The sequence below is a fragment of the Nerophis lumbriciformis genome, linkage group LG36 (assembly GCF_033978685.3).
Source record: "Nerophis lumbriciformis linkage group LG36, RoL_Nlum_v2.1, whole genome shotgun sequence".
Taxonomy (NCBI): domain Eukaryota; kingdom Metazoa; phylum Chordata; class Actinopteri; order Syngnathiformes; family Syngnathidae; genus Nerophis; species Nerophis lumbriciformis.
Window position 1 is genome coordinate 8,977,981 of NC_084583.2, and position 17,360 is coordinate 8,995,340.

General features: G+C 42.1%; 1 protein-coding gene across 1 annotated transcript; it reads right to left on the minus strand.

Annotated features, from left to right (window-relative positions):
• Window positions 1–4,081: 4,081 nt before the first annotated feature.
• Window positions 4,082–16,903, minus strand: LOC133576967 (protein RD3). The gene is made up of 3 exons (XM_061930412.2): window positions 16,741–16,903; window positions 13,158–13,474; window positions 4,082–4,881 (listed from the first exon to the last, which is right to left on the minus strand). Exons 2-3 carry the CDS (start codon window positions 13,472–13,474, stop codon window positions 4,497–4,499), a joined length of 702 nt encoding a protein of 233 aa, XP_061786396.1. The 5' UTR covers window positions 16,741–16,903; the 3' UTR covers window positions 4,082–4,496.
• Between the last annotated feature and the right edge of the window lie 457 nt (window positions 16,904–17,360).

Below are 17,360 nucleotides of genomic sequence, written 5' to 3' on the forward strand. Positions count from 1 at the left end.
CTACCGACCACGCAGTCTGATAGTTTATACATCAATGATGAAATCTTAACATTGCAACACATGCCAATACGGCCGGGTTAGCTTACTAAAGTGCAATTTTAAATTTCGCGCAAAATATCCTGCTGAAAACGTCTCGTTATGATGACGTCACGGATTGTAGAGGACATTTTGGGACAGCATAGTGGCCAGCTATTAAGTCGTCTGTTTTTATCGCAAAATTCCACAGTATTTTGGACATCTGTGTTGGTGAATCTTTTGCAATTTGTTCAATGAACAATGGAGACAGCAAAGAAGAAAGCTGTAGGTGGGAAGCGGTGTATTGCGGCCGGCTGCAGCAACACAAACACAGCCGGTGTTTCATTGTTTACATTCCCGAAAGATGACAGTCAGGCTTTACCACCTGTGGAGAACTGGGACAACAGAGACTCTTACCAGGAGGACTTTGAGTTGGATGCGCAGACGCGGTACCGTGAGTACGCTTCCAAACATTTGATCGCTTGCCCGTACGTGCGTGCCGCTATGTGCATGTCACGTACGTAACTTTGGGGATTTTGGGGAAATATATGTGCTGTATCAACTTTGGGGAGGTGAACGGTACTTTGGGCTGTGGGATTGAGTGTGTTGTGCAGGTGTTTGAGTTGTATTGGCGGGTTATATGGACGGGAGGGGGGAGGTGTTTGTTATGCTGGTTGTGTTGTGGCTAATAGAGTATATATATGTCTCGTGTTTATTTACTGTTTTAGTCATTCCCAGCTGAATATCAGGTCCCACCCGCCTCTCACAGCATCTTCCTTATCTGAACCGCTCCCACTGCCCTCTAGTCCTTCACTCTCACTTTCCTCATCCACAAATCTTTCATCCTCGCTCAAATTAATGGGGAAATCGTCGCTTTCTCGGTCCGAATCGCTCTCGCTGCTGGTGGCCATGATTGTAAACAATGTGCAGATGTGAGGAGCTCCACAACCTGTGACTTCACGCTACTCGACGGCGTGGCGCAGTGGAAGAGTGGCCATGCGCGACCCGAGGGTCCCTGGTTCAATCCCCACCTAGTACCAACCTCGTCATGTCCGTTGTGTCCTGAGCAAGACACTTCACCCTTGCTCCTGATGGGTGCTGGTTAGCGCCTTACATGGCAGCTCCCTCCATCAGTGTGTGAATGTGTGTGTGAATGGGTAAATGTGGAAGTAGTGTCAAAGCGCTTTGAGTACCTTGAAGGTAGAAAAGCGCTATACAAGTACAACCCATTTATCATTTATTATTTACTCGTCTGCTACTTCCGGTAGAGGCAAGGCTTTTTTTATCAGCGACCAAAAGTTGCGAACTTTATCGTCGATGTTCTCTACTAAATCCTTTCAGCAAAAATATGGCAATATCGCGAAATGATCAAGTATGACACATAGAATGGACCTGCTATCCCCGTTTAAATAAGAAAATCGCATTTCAGTAGGCCTTTAAAGTCATATCCAACAATTGCGAGAACGACCTTTGTATTGTCAATATCGGCTGCTGAGCTTCATTTTTCAATTATTTCTGCTGGTGGTGTGCCTGTGGAATTTTTCAATGAATAAAATGTGCCTTGGCTCAGAAAAGGTTGAAAAACACTGACAGCTCTAAAATATATTTTATATCATTTCAGGGGGATTTTAATTATTAAATATAACTTACTGAGAATTGATTTTATTTAATTGATTACACTGCAAAAACTGAAATCTAAGATGAAATATCTCAAATAAGGGTGACATTTGCTTATTTTCTGTCTGATAAGATAATTCTTCTCACTAAGCAGATTTTATGTTAGAGTGTTTTACTTGTTTTAAGGGTTTTCGTCCTCAATGATCTCAGTAAGATATTACAGCTTGTTGCTGAGATTTGATGACCTATATTGAGTAAAACATGCTTGAAACTAGAATATCAACTGTTGCAAAGCTGTGTCATCAACACTCACAAGTATAAAACTACTTTTTTAAAGTAATTATTTCTTAATTCAAGCATGAAAAAAAACAATGTACTTAATTTAAGAATATTTTTCAACATATTGAGCAAAAAGGTCTCTTTTTTTTTTCTACCAAGAAAAGTGCACTAGTTATTAGTGATAATATACTTATTTTAAGGTATTTTTGGGTTCATTGAGGTTAGCTAATTTTACTTGTTTTGATAAGTCTTGACAAGCCAAATTTTCTTGATCTATTGGCAGATAATTTTGCTTAGTTCAAATAAAATACACCTAATTTTTATATATTTTTTTTCTTATTTTTGAACACTGACTTTTTGCAGTGTACAGTTTTCACAAAGTATTTTCTAGTCAGGTTATTTGTTGCATAAGCACTTGATGGCCCCCACGTTGGGACACTTGCAAGAAGAAGAAGAAGAGTCAGCAGCCAGGATAGGAAACTTTTTAGTTAAACGTTCAAGTACCCTGGGAGGTGAGGGGAGCAGTGAGCGGCAGCGGTGCCCGCGCCCGGGAATAATTTTTGGTGATTTAACCCCCAATTCCAACCCTTGATGCTGAGTGCCAAGCAGGGAGGTAATGGCTCCCATTTTTATAGTTTTTGGTATGACTCGGCCGGGGTTTTTAACTCACAACCTATTTGTCAACGTTTTTATCACCGGATGTTTGCTGGTGTACCTAATGAAGTGTCCAGTGAGTCTTCGCTTCTTTAAGCATCTTTTAATTCACATCACAAATACTAAATATTCTTGAATTGTGGCATGTGGTGCCTACTCTTCTATACACGCCTTTATTGGGACATGAGGACCTCCCCCGGGTCAGATTGGGGCTCTGGGTGGAATTTAATTTGCAAAGTAGGAGATGTCTGAAAACCTCATCAGGAGTCCCGACAAAACCCGAAAATGGCAGAAAATGCATATTTCTGGAAAACTTTTTTTCGATAAAATGTGGTAAGGGGGGGCCCTTACACAAAAATGCACTTAAGATGTGACTTTAAGGTTTTAGTACTTACGTATAAAATACTACACGGTCTAGCTCCATCCAATCTTGCTGATTGTATTGTACCATATGTCCCGGCAAGAAATCTGCGTTCAAAGAACTCCGGCTTATTAGTGATTCTCAGAGCCCCAAAAAAGTCTGCGGGCTATAGAGCGTTTTCTATTGGGGCTGCAGTACTATGGAATGTTCTAGCGGTAACAATTAGAGATTCTACCTCAGTAGAAGCATTTAAGTCCCATCTTAAAACTCATTTGTATACTCTAGCCTTTAAATACCCCCTTTTAGACCAGTTGATCTGCCGCTTCTTTTCTGCTCTGCCCCCTCTCCCTTGTGGAGGGGGAGACACATAGGTCCGGTGGCCATGGATGAAGTGCTGGCTGTCCAGAGTCGGGACCCGGGGTGGACCACTCACATGTGCATCGGTTGGGGACGTCTCTGCGCTGCTGACCTGTCTCCGCTCGGGATGGTCTCCTGCTGGCCCCACTATGGACTGGACTCTCACTATTATGTTAGATCCACTATGGACTGGACTCTCACTATTATGTTAGATCCACTATGGACTGGACTCTCACTATTATGTTAGATCCACTATGGACTGGACTCTCACTATTATGTTAGATCCACTATGGACTGGACTCTCACACTATTATGTTAGATCCACTATGGACTGGACTCTCACACTATTATGTTAGATCCACTATGGACTGGACTCTCACACTATTATGTTAGATCCACTATGGACTGGACTCCCACTATTATGTTAGATCCACTATGGACTGGACTCTCACTATTATGTTAGATCCACTATGGACTGGACTCTCACTATTATGTTAGATCCACTATGGACTGGACTCTCACTATTATGTTAGATCCACTATGGACTGGACTCCCACTATTATGTTAGATCCACTATGGACTGGACTCCCACTATTATGTTAGATCCACTATGGACTGGACTCTCGCTATTATGTTAGATCCACTATGGACTGGACTCTCACAATATTATGCTAGACCCACTCGACATCCATTGCATCCGGTCTCCCTTAGGGGGGGAGAGGGGGGGGGGGACTTGCTTCAGCAGCACAATACTGGTCCTGTAGTTGTAGGACATGTCTCAAAACCTCATCAGGAGTCCCGACAAATGGGCATAACATGTTTTTTTGTTGGGTGAAAATATTTTTATACTATTTTGATTTCCACTTTAATTTCATTTCATGCATATTTTTGACTAAAACACATGATTATACTCTGGTCAGTGGTGGAGCAGAAAGGGGCTAGGAACACATGGAAGGAAAGTATCCATTCAGCGTGGAAGGAAGGGGCGGGGTGATCGTTATGTGTGCTGAAAATGATGGAAAGCGTCACTCCAAACTGTGGTCAACCTTGAAATGGCCAAAAACACATTGTAAGACATATACTGCCTGGCTAAAGTGGATCGTGCAATTTGTCATGTTTCATGTGTCAGGTAAACTGATGAATGGGACCATATGTATGTTTGCAGTAAAATGAAGCGCCATATCTTTGGTGACCTGTGACCCCTCCCCCGTCTTCAGCCCTGTGCACTTTGCTCCAAAGGTGTGATCTCCGGCATGCTCTGGCTCCTCCCCTTCCTGCATCTGGCCTTGATGGCCTCCTCCTCCCCGTCCTGTCCGTCGTCGTCGTCCTCCTCGTCCGACCATTCCAGCTGCTGCTGCAGGTTCCCCCTGGAACCCCTCGGCCCGCTCCCCCCGAACGAGCAGCCCTTTTGGAATTTGGTGCGGAAAGTGAGGAAGGAGAGGCTCTTGCTACGCCGCTGCTTCATGGAGGTGTGCTCTCGCATGTGGACGCCTCCTTCCTCTGACCTCAGCTCCTCCAAGCAGTCACGGAGCACCGAGCGGAACAGACGGGGGACCTCCTGGACCTCGGGCTCCATCTGGGACACCAGTCTCCTGAACCTGCCGTGGAAATATATACTGTGGATGCTCTAAAAAAAAAAGGCTTAAAAACCCTTATTTTTTTTGAAAAAAAGCTTCTTCTTTTTTAGATATATGCGTGCTAGTTCTAGTTCTAGTTTTTATTTTTATTTATTTTATTATCTTTTTATTTTTTTCAATACACTGTAGCATGGAAAGTGCTTTTTACAAATGAAATATATTATTATTATTATTATTACATTTACAGCCAATGACTTGCTAATAATTTACAGTTATTTACTGTGAAATATCTTTACAGCAATTTACCGGTGGTTTTATGGTTAATTACAATAAACTACAATAAAGTTACAAGTAAATTGTAATGTTATCGCTAAATACTCTCTCGGTTTAACAGCGTAAAATAATGATGTGCGATGCCACTGATTTTCTCTCCGATGCAATACCAAGTCAAATTCAGGCGTGTATCGGCGATACCAATCCGATATTTTGTGCATGTATTCCCAACATGTCTGCTAAAACTTTAAAAGTTGTGTAATTTTAAATAAAGACATATCTATTTGAAAAATGTCAGAAAAAAGAGCAAAAAATCGGAATGTAATGAGGACAAGCGGAAATGTTTACACTATTAATTAATAATTATATAATTAGTCACCTATAACACAAAGTTTTGTCTTTAAACATATATAATATCTGTTTTAGCATATTTAAAAAAAAATATATATATATATATATAAATATCAAAATGGCCCCTTGTGGAAAAAGTTTAGACACCTGATCTAAAATATTAGTTTAGTTAATTAAATAAAATGTGTTAATTAAAAAAATAAATAATACTAACTTGTCAATTAATTTGAAAAATTACAACTACCATAATAAACGTAAACACTCATATTTTCGTACAGGCAGAATTTTTTGACACTAGGTTATGCAATTGAACAACCGTATTATTATTATTTTTGTATTAGATTTTACATTAGGAAAAACAATAGTACAAATATAAGAAAAAAGAGCAAAAACATAGTTGTGTAATTTTAAATAAAGACGTATCTATTTTAAAAATGTCAGAAAAAAGAGCAAAAAATCGGAATGTAATGAGAATTAGCGGAAATGTTATTACTATTAATTAATAATAATATACTTAGTCACTTATAACACAAAGTTTTGTCTTTAAACATATAAAATCTGTTTTAGCAATTTTATTTTTTTTAAATATATAAATATCAAAATGATCCTAGGAGCTATGTTGTCCGGGGGTTTCTATGCCCCCTGGTAGGGTCTCCCAAGGCAAACTGGTCCTAGGTGAGGGATCAGACAAAGAGCAGCTCGAAGACCTCGATGAAGAACACAAACCAAGGACCCAGATTTCCCTCGCCCGGACGCGGGTCACCGGGGCCCCCCTCTGGAGCCAGGCCCGGAGGTGGGGCACGATGGCGAGCGCCTGGTGGCCGGGACTGTCCCCATGGGGCCCGGCCGGGCACAGCCCGAAGAGGCAACGTGGGTCCCCCCTCCAATGGGCTCACCACCCATAGCAGGGGCCATAGAGGTCGGGTGCAGTGTGAGCTGGGCGGAAGCCGAGGGCAGGGCACTTGGCGGTCCGATCCTCGGCTACATAAGCTGGCTCTTGGGACGTGGAACGTCACTTCGCTGGGGGGGAAGGAGCCTGAGCTAGGGCGTGAGGTGGAGAAGTTCCGGCTAGATATAGTCGGACTCACTTCGACGCACAGCAAGGGCTCTGGAACCACTTCTCTTGAGAGGGGCTGGACTCTCTTCCACTCTGGCGTTGCCGGCAGTGAGAGGCGACGGGCTGGGGTGGCAATTCTTGTTGCCCCTCAGCTCAAAGCCTGCACGTTGGAGTTCAACCCGGTGGACGAGAGGGTAGCTTCCCTCCGCCTTCGGGTGGGGGGACGGGTCCTGACTGTTGTTTGCGTTTATGCGCCAAACAGCAGCTCAGAGTACCCACCCTTTTTGGATTCACTCGAGGGAGTACTGGAGAGTGCTCCCCCGGGTGATTCCCTCGTTCTACTGGGGGACTTCAACGCTCATGTTGGCAGCGACAGTGAAACCTGGAGAGGTGTGATTGGGAAGAATGGCCGCCCGGATCTGAACCCAAGTGGTGTTCTGTTATTGGACTTTTGTGCTCGTCACAGATTGTCGATAACAAACACCATGTTCAAACATAAGGGTGTCCATATGTGCACTTGGCACCAGGACACCCTAGGCCGCAGTTCCATGATCGACTTTGTAGTTGTGTCATCGGATTTGCGGCCTCATGTTTTGGACACTCGGGTGAAGAGAGGGGCGGAGCTTTCTACCGATCACCACCTGGTGGTGAGTTGGCTGCGATGGTGGGGGAGGATGCCGGACAGACCTGGCAGGCCCAAACGCATTGTGAGGGTTTGCTGGGAACGCCTGGCAGAGTCTCCTGTCAGAGAGAGTTTCAATTCCCACCTCCGGAAGAACTTTGAACATGTCACGAGGGAGGTGCTGGACATTGAGTCCGAGTGGACAATGTTCCGTACCTCTATTGTCGAGGCGGCCGATTGGAGCTGTGGCCGCAAGGTAGTTGGTGCCTGTCGTGGCGGTAATCCTAGAACCCGTTGGTGGACGCCGGCGGTGAGGGATGCCGTCAGGCTGAAGAAGGAGTCCTATCGGGTTCTTTTGGCTCATGGGACTCCTGAGGCAGCGGACAGGTACCGACAGGCCAAGCGGTGTGCGGCTTCAGCGGTCGCGGAGGCAAAAACTCGGACATGGGAGGAGTTCGGGGAGGCCATGGAAAAAGACTTCCGGACGGCTTCGAAGCAATTCTGGACCACCATCCGCCGCCTCAGGAAGGGGAAGCAGTGCAGTGTCAACACCGTGTATGGTGGGGATGGTGCTCTGCTGACCTCGACTGCGGATGTTGTGGATCGGTGGAGGGAATACTTCGAAGACCTCCTCAATCCTACCAGCACGTCTTCCTATAAGGAAGCAGGGCCTGGGGAATCTGTGGTGGGCTCTCCTATTTCTGGGGATGAGGTTGCCGAGGTAGTTAAAAAGCTCCTCGGTGCCAAGGCCCCGGGGGTGGATGAGATCCGCCCGGAGTTCCTTAAGGCTCTGGATGTTGTGGGGCTGTCTTGGTTGACAAGACTCTGCAACATCGCGTGGACATCGGGGGCGGTACCTCTGGATTGGCAGACCGGGGTGGTGGTTCCTCTCTTTAAGAAGGGGAACCGGAGGGTATGTTCCAACTATCGTGGGATCACACTCCTCAGCCTTCCCGGTAAGGTCTATTCAGGTGTACTGGAGAGGAGGCTACGCCGGATAGTCGAACCTCGGATTCAGGAGGAACAGTGTGGTTTTCGTCCTGGTCGTGGAACTGTGGACCAGCTCTATACTCTCGGCAGGGTACTTGAGGGTGCATGGGAGTTTGCCCAACCAGTCTACATGTGCTTTGTGGACTTGGAGAAGGCATTCGACCGTGTACCCCGGGAAGTCCTGTGGGGAGTGCTCAGAGAGTATGGGGTAACGGACTGTCTTATTGTGGCAGTCCGCTCCCTGTATGATCAGTGTCAGAGCTTGGTCCGCATTGCCGGCAGTAAGTCGGACACGTTTCCAGTGAGGGTTGGACTCCGCCAAGGCTGCTCTTTGTCACCGATTCTGTTCATAACCTTTATGGACAGAATTTCTAGGCGCAGTCAGGGCGTTGAGGGGATCTGGTTTGGTGGCTGCAGGATTAGGTCACTGCTATTTGCAGATGATGTGGTCCTGATGGCTTCCTCCGGCCAAGATCTTCAGCTCTCACTGGATCGGTTCACAGCCGAGTGTGAAGCGACTGGGATGGGAATCAGCACCTCCAAGTCCGAGTCCATGGTTCTCTCCCGGAAAAGGGTGGAGTGCCATCTCCGGGTTGGGGAGGAGATCTTGCCCCAAGTGGAGGAGTTCAAGTACCTCGGAGTCTTGTTTACGAGTAGGGGAAGAGTGGATCGTGAGATCGACAGGCGGATCGGTGCGGCGTCTTCAGTAATGCGGACGCTGTATCGATCCGTTGTGGTGAAGAAGGAGCTGAGCCGGAAGGCAAAGCTCTCGATTTACCGGTCGATCTACGTTCCCATCCTCACCTATGGTCATGAGCTTTGGGTCATGACCGAAAGGACAAGATCACGGGTACAAGCGGCCGAAATGAGTTTCCTCCGCCGGGTGGCGGGTCTCTCCCTTAGAGATAGGGTGAGAAGCTCTGTCATTCGGGGGGAGCTCAAAGTAAAGCCGCTGCTCCTCTACATCGAGAGGAGCCAGATGAGGTGGTTCGGGCATCTGGTCAGGATGCCACCCGAACGCCTCCCTAGGAAGGTGTTTCGGACACGTCCGACCGGTAGGAGGCCGCGGGGAAGACCCAGGACACGCTGGGAAGACTATCTCTCCCGGCTGGCCTGGGAACGCCTCGGGATCCCCCGGGAGGAGCTGGACGAAGTGGCTGGGGAGAGGGAAGTCTGGGCTTCCCTGCTTAAGCTGCTGCCCCCGCGACCCGACCTCGGATAAGCGGAAGAAGATGGATGGATGGATGGAAATATCAAAATGGCCCCTTGTGGAAAAAGTTTAGACACCTGATCTAAAATATTAGTTTAGTTAATTAAATTAAATTTGTTAATTAAAAAATTAAATAATACTAACTTGTCAATTAATTTGAAAAATTTCAACTACCATAATAAACGTAAACATTAATATTTTCGTACTGGCAGAATTTTTTGACACTATGTTATGCAGTTGAACAACCGTATTATTATTATTATTATTTTGTATTAGATTTTGCATTGGGAAAAACCACAGTAAAAATATAAGAAAAAAGAGCAAAAACATAGTTGTGTAATTTTAAATAAAGACATATCTATTTTAAAAATGTCAGAAAAAAGAGCAAAAAATCGGAATGTAATGAGAATTAGTGGAAATGTTTACACCATTAATTAATAATAATATACTTAGTCACCTATAACACAGTTTTGTCTTTACACATATATCTGTTTTAGCATTTTAAAAAAAAAGAAAAAAATATATCAAAATGGCCCCTTGTGGAAAAAGTTTAGACACCTGATCTAAAATAAAGTCTGGGCTTCCCTGCTTAAGCTGCTGCCCCCGCGACCCGACCTCAGATAAGCGGAAGAAGATGGATGGATGGATGGAAATATCAAAATGGCCCCTTGTGGAAAAAGTTTAGACACCTGATCTAAAATATTACTTTAGTTAATTAAATAAAATTTGTTAATCAAAAAAATAATACTAACTTGTCAATTAATTTGAAAAATTACAACTACCACAATAAACATAAACACTCATATTTTCGTACAGGCAGAATTTTTTGACACTAGGTTGTGCAAATCAACAACCGTATTATTATTATTTTGTATTAGATTTTGCATTGGGAAAAACCATAGTAAAAATATAAGAAAAAAGAGCAAAAACTAAGAAAAAGCTGAAATTGTCTCACTCGTAATGAATAATAATATTAGTTGCCTCGAATACAAAGCTGACACAATAGCATATTTAAAAAATCTAATATTAAGATGGCTTCTGCATACTTAGATTTTTCAATATCCGGCTTTTGGATAAAGTTTTGAAAGTATCGATATTTCAATTTGAGGATACAGATATCGATATTTCAGTATCAATCCGCACACCAGGAGTACTAGAGTGTGCGACCAAGCCCTTTGGAGACAAATCAGTTTGAGTAAAGTTGTGGTGATATTACAGATGTAGCCAGGTGGCAAAAAAAGGAATTTTACAATGCGGTTCCACTAGGGGTCAGTGTGGCGTCTGTGGTGTTTGCAACTCTGCAAAGGAGTGAGACCGCAAAGAAGCCAGAGTTGGGTGAGAGCTGAGAAAATGAAGTTGTGAGTTTGAGTCCACTCGCAGCTTTGAGAGGTAAATATTCCTAATAAATAACAAATAATATATACTATAATAATATTAATAATACCAAATGTTCTGTGGCGCTATTAGTTTCATATGTGTGGCTTTTCCATTTTCCACTTTTGTTGCAGAAACGTGTGTGTACTTGTGTCGCTACTTCAAAGGTCATTCAGGAGATTTTGGACAAACAAGGTAAACATCTCTTCAAGCGTGTACAGTTCTTTGTAAATTGATATTCAAATGTAGGTACCAATAACATGTTCTTGTAAGTGCGGTTGTTTTATTTTGTGGCCAAACATTTTTGTTTCATCTGACATCACATGGACAAAGATAAGACCTTCTGGAGGAATGTTCTGTGGTCAGATGAAACAAAAATTAAGCTGTTTGGCCACAATACCCAGCAATATGTTTGGAGGAGATAAGGTGAGGCCTTTAATCCCAGGAACACCATCCCTACCGTCAAGCATGGTGGTGGTAGTATTATGCTCTGGGTCTGTTTTGCTGCCAATGGAAGTGGTGCTTTACAGAGAGTAAATGGGACAATGAAAAAGGAGGATTACCTCCAAATTCTTCAGGACAAGCTAAAATCATCAGTCCGGAGGTTGGGTCTTGGGCACAGTTGGGTGTTCCAACAGGACAATGACCCCAAACACACATCAAAAGTGGTAAAGGAATGGCTAAATCAGGCTAGAATGAAGGTTTTAGAATGGCCTTCCCAAAGTCCTGACTTAAACATGTGGACAATGCTGAAGAAACAAGTCCATGTCAGAAAAGCAACACATTTAGCTGAACTGCAGCAATTTTGTGGTCAAAAATTCAAGCAGAAGCTTGTGGATGGCTACCAAAAGCGCCTTATTGCAGTGAAACTTGCCAAGGGACATGTAAGCAAATATAAACATTGCTGTTAGGGATGTCTGATAATGGCTTTTTTGCCGATATCCGATATTCCGATATTGTCCAACTCTTAATTACCGATACCGATATATACAGTCGTGGAATTAACACATTATTATGCTTAATTTGGAAAACCAGGTATGGTTTAAAAAAACAAATTAAATTAAATAAGATAAATAAATAAATAAAAAATTCTTGAATAAAAAAGAAAGTAAAACAATATAAAAACAGTTACATAGAAACTAGTAATTAATGAAAATGAATAAAATTAACTGTTAAAGGTTAGTACTATTAGTGGACCAGCAGCACGCACAATCATGTGTGCTTACGGACTGTATCCCTTGCAGACTGTATTGATATATATTGATATATAATGTAGGAACCAGAATATTAATAACAGAAAGAAACAACCCTTTTGTGTGAATGAGTGTAAATGGGGGAGGGAGTTTTTTTGGGTTGGTGCACGAATTAGGGGCCGAGTCCCTTTGGGACAGAGGACCTTATTGAATTTCTAGCGTTTTATTATTATACCGCCGCCTCTTTGAGCTGTAATTTGACCCCTTTAACATGCTTCAAAACTCACCAAATTGGACACACACATCAGGACTGGCAAAACTTGCGATCTAATAAAAAAAAAAAAAACCCAAAACTCAAAATTGCCCTCTAGCGCCCTCTAGGAAGAAAACACAGACAAAACTGCCTGTAACTCCCAGTAGGAATGTCGTAGAGACATGAAACAAAAACCTCTATGTAGGTCTCACTTAGACCTATATTTCATATACTGACAACCTCCAGCAAAAATCAACAGGAAGTTTGCAATTCCCCCTTCAAAACAAAAGTTGTGTAAAAACAGTCACCTTTTTTCAAACATTATCTCCTCTGAGCGCGTTTGTCGTGTCGGCTTCAAATTAGCACAGGAGAGGGATTGAACCCTTCTGATTAAAAGTTGATGAAAGAGTTTTAATTACTGCTCCGGTTTGGATTTTATGAGCCCTCAAAGTCGGTCCCGTTAATCGCTGCTTGCAACTTTAATTGTAAGTGTATCTTGTGTTTTTCTTATGTTGATTTAATTTAAAAAAAACAACAAAAAAAACCGATACGATAATAAAAAAAACGATACCGATAATTTCCGATATTACATTTTAAGGCATTTATCGGCCATCTCTAATTGCAGTATGTATACTTTTGACCCAGCAGATTTGCTCACATTTTCAGTAGACCCATAATAAATTCATAAAAGAAGCAAACTTAATGAATGCTTTTTGTGACCAACAAGTATGTGCTCCAATCACTCTATCACAAAAATAAGAGTTGTAGAAATGATTGGAAACTCCAAACAGCAAGTTCTTTACAAGAGTATGTAAACAACACAGAGGACTATGTTACAGTGTTTTACCCTGAAAAACGGTTAATTGCTGCAAAATATAATGGTATGGTTATTTTCCCAGTCATTGTATTTCCTGTAAAAGTATGTTGAATGCTGCGGTGTAAGGATTGATGATGCAACAAACTTCAGTCCTCACCTGACGATGACAGGACCGCACTGGGCAGGCGGGACCTTGGCGCAGAGGTCCTGCAGATCCAGCAGGTCATTGGGGGTCAGCTGGTAGGGCTGCGGGGTCTGCACCTTGGCCAGCCAGCTGTAGTCGGCTGCGGAGGAGGAGGAGGAGCTGCGCCGGCGGCGGCGGTGGCCCTCTGAGGCCTGTTCCAGGCGGATGCGTTCCGTGCGCTTCACCATGGCGCCCAACTCCAGCATCAGGGTGTTGGTCACCAGCTCCTCGGCGCTGCGCTGGCCAGGAACCTTGGGCTCCAGGGAGAAGACGGCTGACCAAGGAAACATCTGGAAAGGACCATCAGATGAGGCTGTTCTTGCTCACTTACATCTTGTATTTAATACAGAGCAATGTCTTTGTCATTTAAACAATGTAGTGGGCGTGGCTTGGATGTGCCAACTTTTTATTGTGCATTTCAGCCAATTGTAATTTAGCCTCAATGAATTCTGCCCAGCAACAAGGGGACACACCAATTCCAGTTGCATCTGCTGTTTGTTTTTATTATTATATTTAATACAGATCACTGTCTATGTCATTTAAACAGTGTAGTGGGCGTGGCTTGGATGTGCCAACTTTTTATTGTGCCTATCACCCAATTGTAATTTAGCTTCAATGAATTCTGCCTAGCAACAAGTGGACACACCAATTCCAGTTGCATCTACTGGATGTTTTTTTTTTTTAAATTATATTTAATACAAAGCACTGTCTGTCATTTAAATAATGTATTGGGCGTGGCTTAGATGTGCCAAGTTTTTATTGTGCCTATCAGCCAATTGTAATTTTACCTCAATCAATTCTGCCCAGCAACAAGTGGACACACCAATTCCAGTTGCATCTACTGGATGTTTTTTTTTTTTTTATATTATATTTAATACAGAGGAATGTCTTTGTCATTTAAATAATGTAGTGGGCGTGGCTTGGATGTGCCAACTTTTTATTGTGCATTTCAGCCAATTATAATTTAGCCTCAATGAATTCTGCCTAGCAAAAAGTGGACACACCAATTCCAGTTGCATCTACTAAATGTTTTTTTTAAATTATATTTAATACAGAGCATTGTCTATGTCATTTCAACAATGTAGTGGGCGTGGCTTAGATGTGCCTATCAGCCAATTGTAGCCTCGATGAATTCTGCCTAGCAACAAGTGGACACACCAATTCCAGTCGACATTGCTGCAGCTACTAGATATTTGTTATTTTTGTATTTAATACAGAGCACTGTCTTTTTCATTGTGTCATTTAAACAGTGTAGTGGGCGTGGCTTGGATGTACCAACTTTTTTTGTTTGTGCCTATGACCCAATTGTTATTGAGCCTCGATGAATTCTGCCTAGCAACAAGTGGACACACCAATTCCAGTTGCATCTACTAGATGTTTTTTTTAAATTATATTTAATACAGATCATTTTATTTGTCATGTAAACAGTGTAGTGGGCGTGGCTTGGATGTGCCAACTTTCTTGTTTGTGTCTATGACCCAATTGTTATTGAGCCTCGATGAATTTTGCCTAGCAACAAGTGGCCACACCAATTCCAGTTGCATCTACTGGATGTTTTTTTTTTAATTACATTTAATACAGAGCACTGTCTTTGTCATTTAAACAATGTAGTGGGCGTGACTTGGATGTGCCAACTTTTTATTGTTCCTATCAGCCAATTGTAGCCTCAATGAATTCTGCCTCGCAACAAGTGGACACACCAATTCCAGTCTACATTGCTGCGGCTACTAAATATTTGTTATTTTTGTATTTAATACAGAGCACCGTCTTTTTCATTGTGTCATTTAAACAGTGTAGTGGGCGTGGCTTAGATGTGCCAACTTTTTTTGTTTGTGCCTATGACCCAGTTATTATTGAGCCTCGATGAATTCTGCCTAGCAACAAGTGGACACACCAATTCCAGTCGACATTGCTGCGGCTACTAAATATTTGTTATTTTTGTTTTTAATACAGAGCACCGTCTTTTTCGTTGAAACAGTGTTGCGGATGTGGCTTGCCTATGTCAACCATTTTCTGTGTGCCTGTAAGCCAATTATGATTGAGCCTCTTTAAATTCTGCCTAGCAACAAGTGGACGCGCCAATTCCAGTCTGCTTGCATCTACTACATCAGTTATTCTCAATCTGTGGTACGTGTACCATCAAGTGGTACGCCAAATAATCACCTAATTAAAGTACTTTGTTTCATTTTCTTATGTTCAGACTTAGTGTTACTGTTCAAACTGTGTGTAGTGTTAAGGAGGCCAAACATATTAGACTTAGACTAAGACTTAGACTTAGACTTCCTTTATATTGTCATTGAAATTTGAACTTTACAGTACAGGTAAGAATGAAATTTCGCTGCATTAGCTCATGGTAGTGCAGGATAAAAGAGCAATAAAGTGCAGATATAAATAAATAGATTACTGTATAGATACATATATTGCACTTTTGCATATGCATCCACGTTTATGGATGTATATTATATTGTCTTTATATTCCAGCCAGTTAATCAATTTTTGGGGGGAGTTGAGGGGATTATTATGATGCGTTCAAGAGTCTTACGGCCTGAGGGAAGAAGCTGTTACAGAACCTGCAGGTTCTGCTACGGAGGCTGCGGAACCTCTATTAAATACACTTGTTAAAAAAAAAATTTAAAAAAATGTTTTTAATGATTACTTAGGCCTACTATGCTACTGTATTTCAATGTTGGTCATTATGGTAGTACTTGGAGAGCCAAGTACCACCTCAAACGTTATATTATAATGTTATTGTGTTTATTACAGAACCCTGTGTTTGTCATGTAAACAGTGTAGTGGGCGGGGCTTGCTATAAGCCAACTTTGTATTGTGCTTATGAGTCAATTATATTTGAGCCTCTATGAATTTTGCATTGCAACATTTCTTTTAAAAAAAAATTTTTTTTAAGTTTCATTTCATACAAATATTTTAAGAAATATAATTATTTTATTTTATTTTGATCATTTAAGGAGTTATTTTGAAAAAAAAAAAAAAGGAAAAAATGGAATGTTAAGCGACTTAGACTTAGACTTAGACGTCCTTTTTATTGTCATTGAAATTTGAACTTTACAGTACAGGTAAGAACAAAATTTTGCTGCATTAGCTCATGGTAGTGCAGGATAAAAGAGCAATAAAGTGCAGATATAAATAAATAGATTACTGTACAGATAAATATATTGCACTTTTGCATATGCATCCACGTTTATGGATGTATATTATATTGTCTTTATATTCCAGCCAGTTAATCCATTTTGGGGGGAATTGAGGGGATTTTTATGATGCTTGCTATAAGCCAACTTTGTATTGTGCTTATGAGCCAATTATATTTGAGCCTCTATGAATTTTGCCTTGCAACATTTCTTTAAAAAAAAAAGTTTTTTAAAGTTTCATTTCATACAAATATTTTAAGAAATATAATTATTTTATTTTATTTTGATCATTTAAGGAGTTATTTTGGAAAAAAAAAAAAATATGGAAAAAATTTAATGTTAAGCGATGGTGTAAAACAACATGATGAATGTTACCATGACATAAACAAGTTTACATTTGAAACCCTCACCTTGCATTCACCTCACTGTCAATCCCGATCTTCCTCACGTATCGTCTGCTAGCAGCCAGGTGTCCTGCACACCTCCATCAGCAGAAGCCAGTCCTCAGGTGTGGCACCTGTCTGCCTTGCTACCACTCTCAGGCGGTCCCCGGCAGACAGTGTGGATGTGCGCAGATTGTGTGTGTGTATTTATGTTGGTGTGTGTGTGTGTGTGTGTGTGTGTGGGATTGAGAATAGACATAATCTTGTCATGAGTGTGTGATGAGGTGAGCGCAGGGTGAAGAAGAGTGTATGATGAAATTGTATTGGCCATAATTCATGTGTTGACATGATAAATGTACTTTATAGGGCACTATTTGGTGATTTCATCTTGAGTGGAAACAGACAAAAATACATAAAACACTATACCTGTGTGATGTTGGCATTTGGGAAGCATCATTCATTTATTTCCACATCTTGGGTGATGATCCAGCATTGCATAACAACTTATTTTGTAATCCCCCTCTCAGTTGGGACCCGCTAGTCGTGGCTACAGACTGTGGGTTGGTCCCTGGGTTTCTACACCACTCAGCACTGAGCCACCAAATCCCAGATTACGTTCAAATCCACGAGTGCCTACCTTGAAGAAT

Excerpts from the sequence above, each read along its gene's own strand:
- LOC133576967 (XM_061930412.2), bottom strand. The coding sequence starts at position 13,474 with ATGTTTCCTTGGTCAGCCGTCTTCTCCCTGGAGCCCAAGGTTCCTGGC. Across the intron at positions 4,882-13,157 it reads TGCGGTCCTGTCATCGTCAG|GTTCAGGAGACTGGTGTCCC; the intron begins GTGAGGACTGAA and ends TTTCCACGGCAG.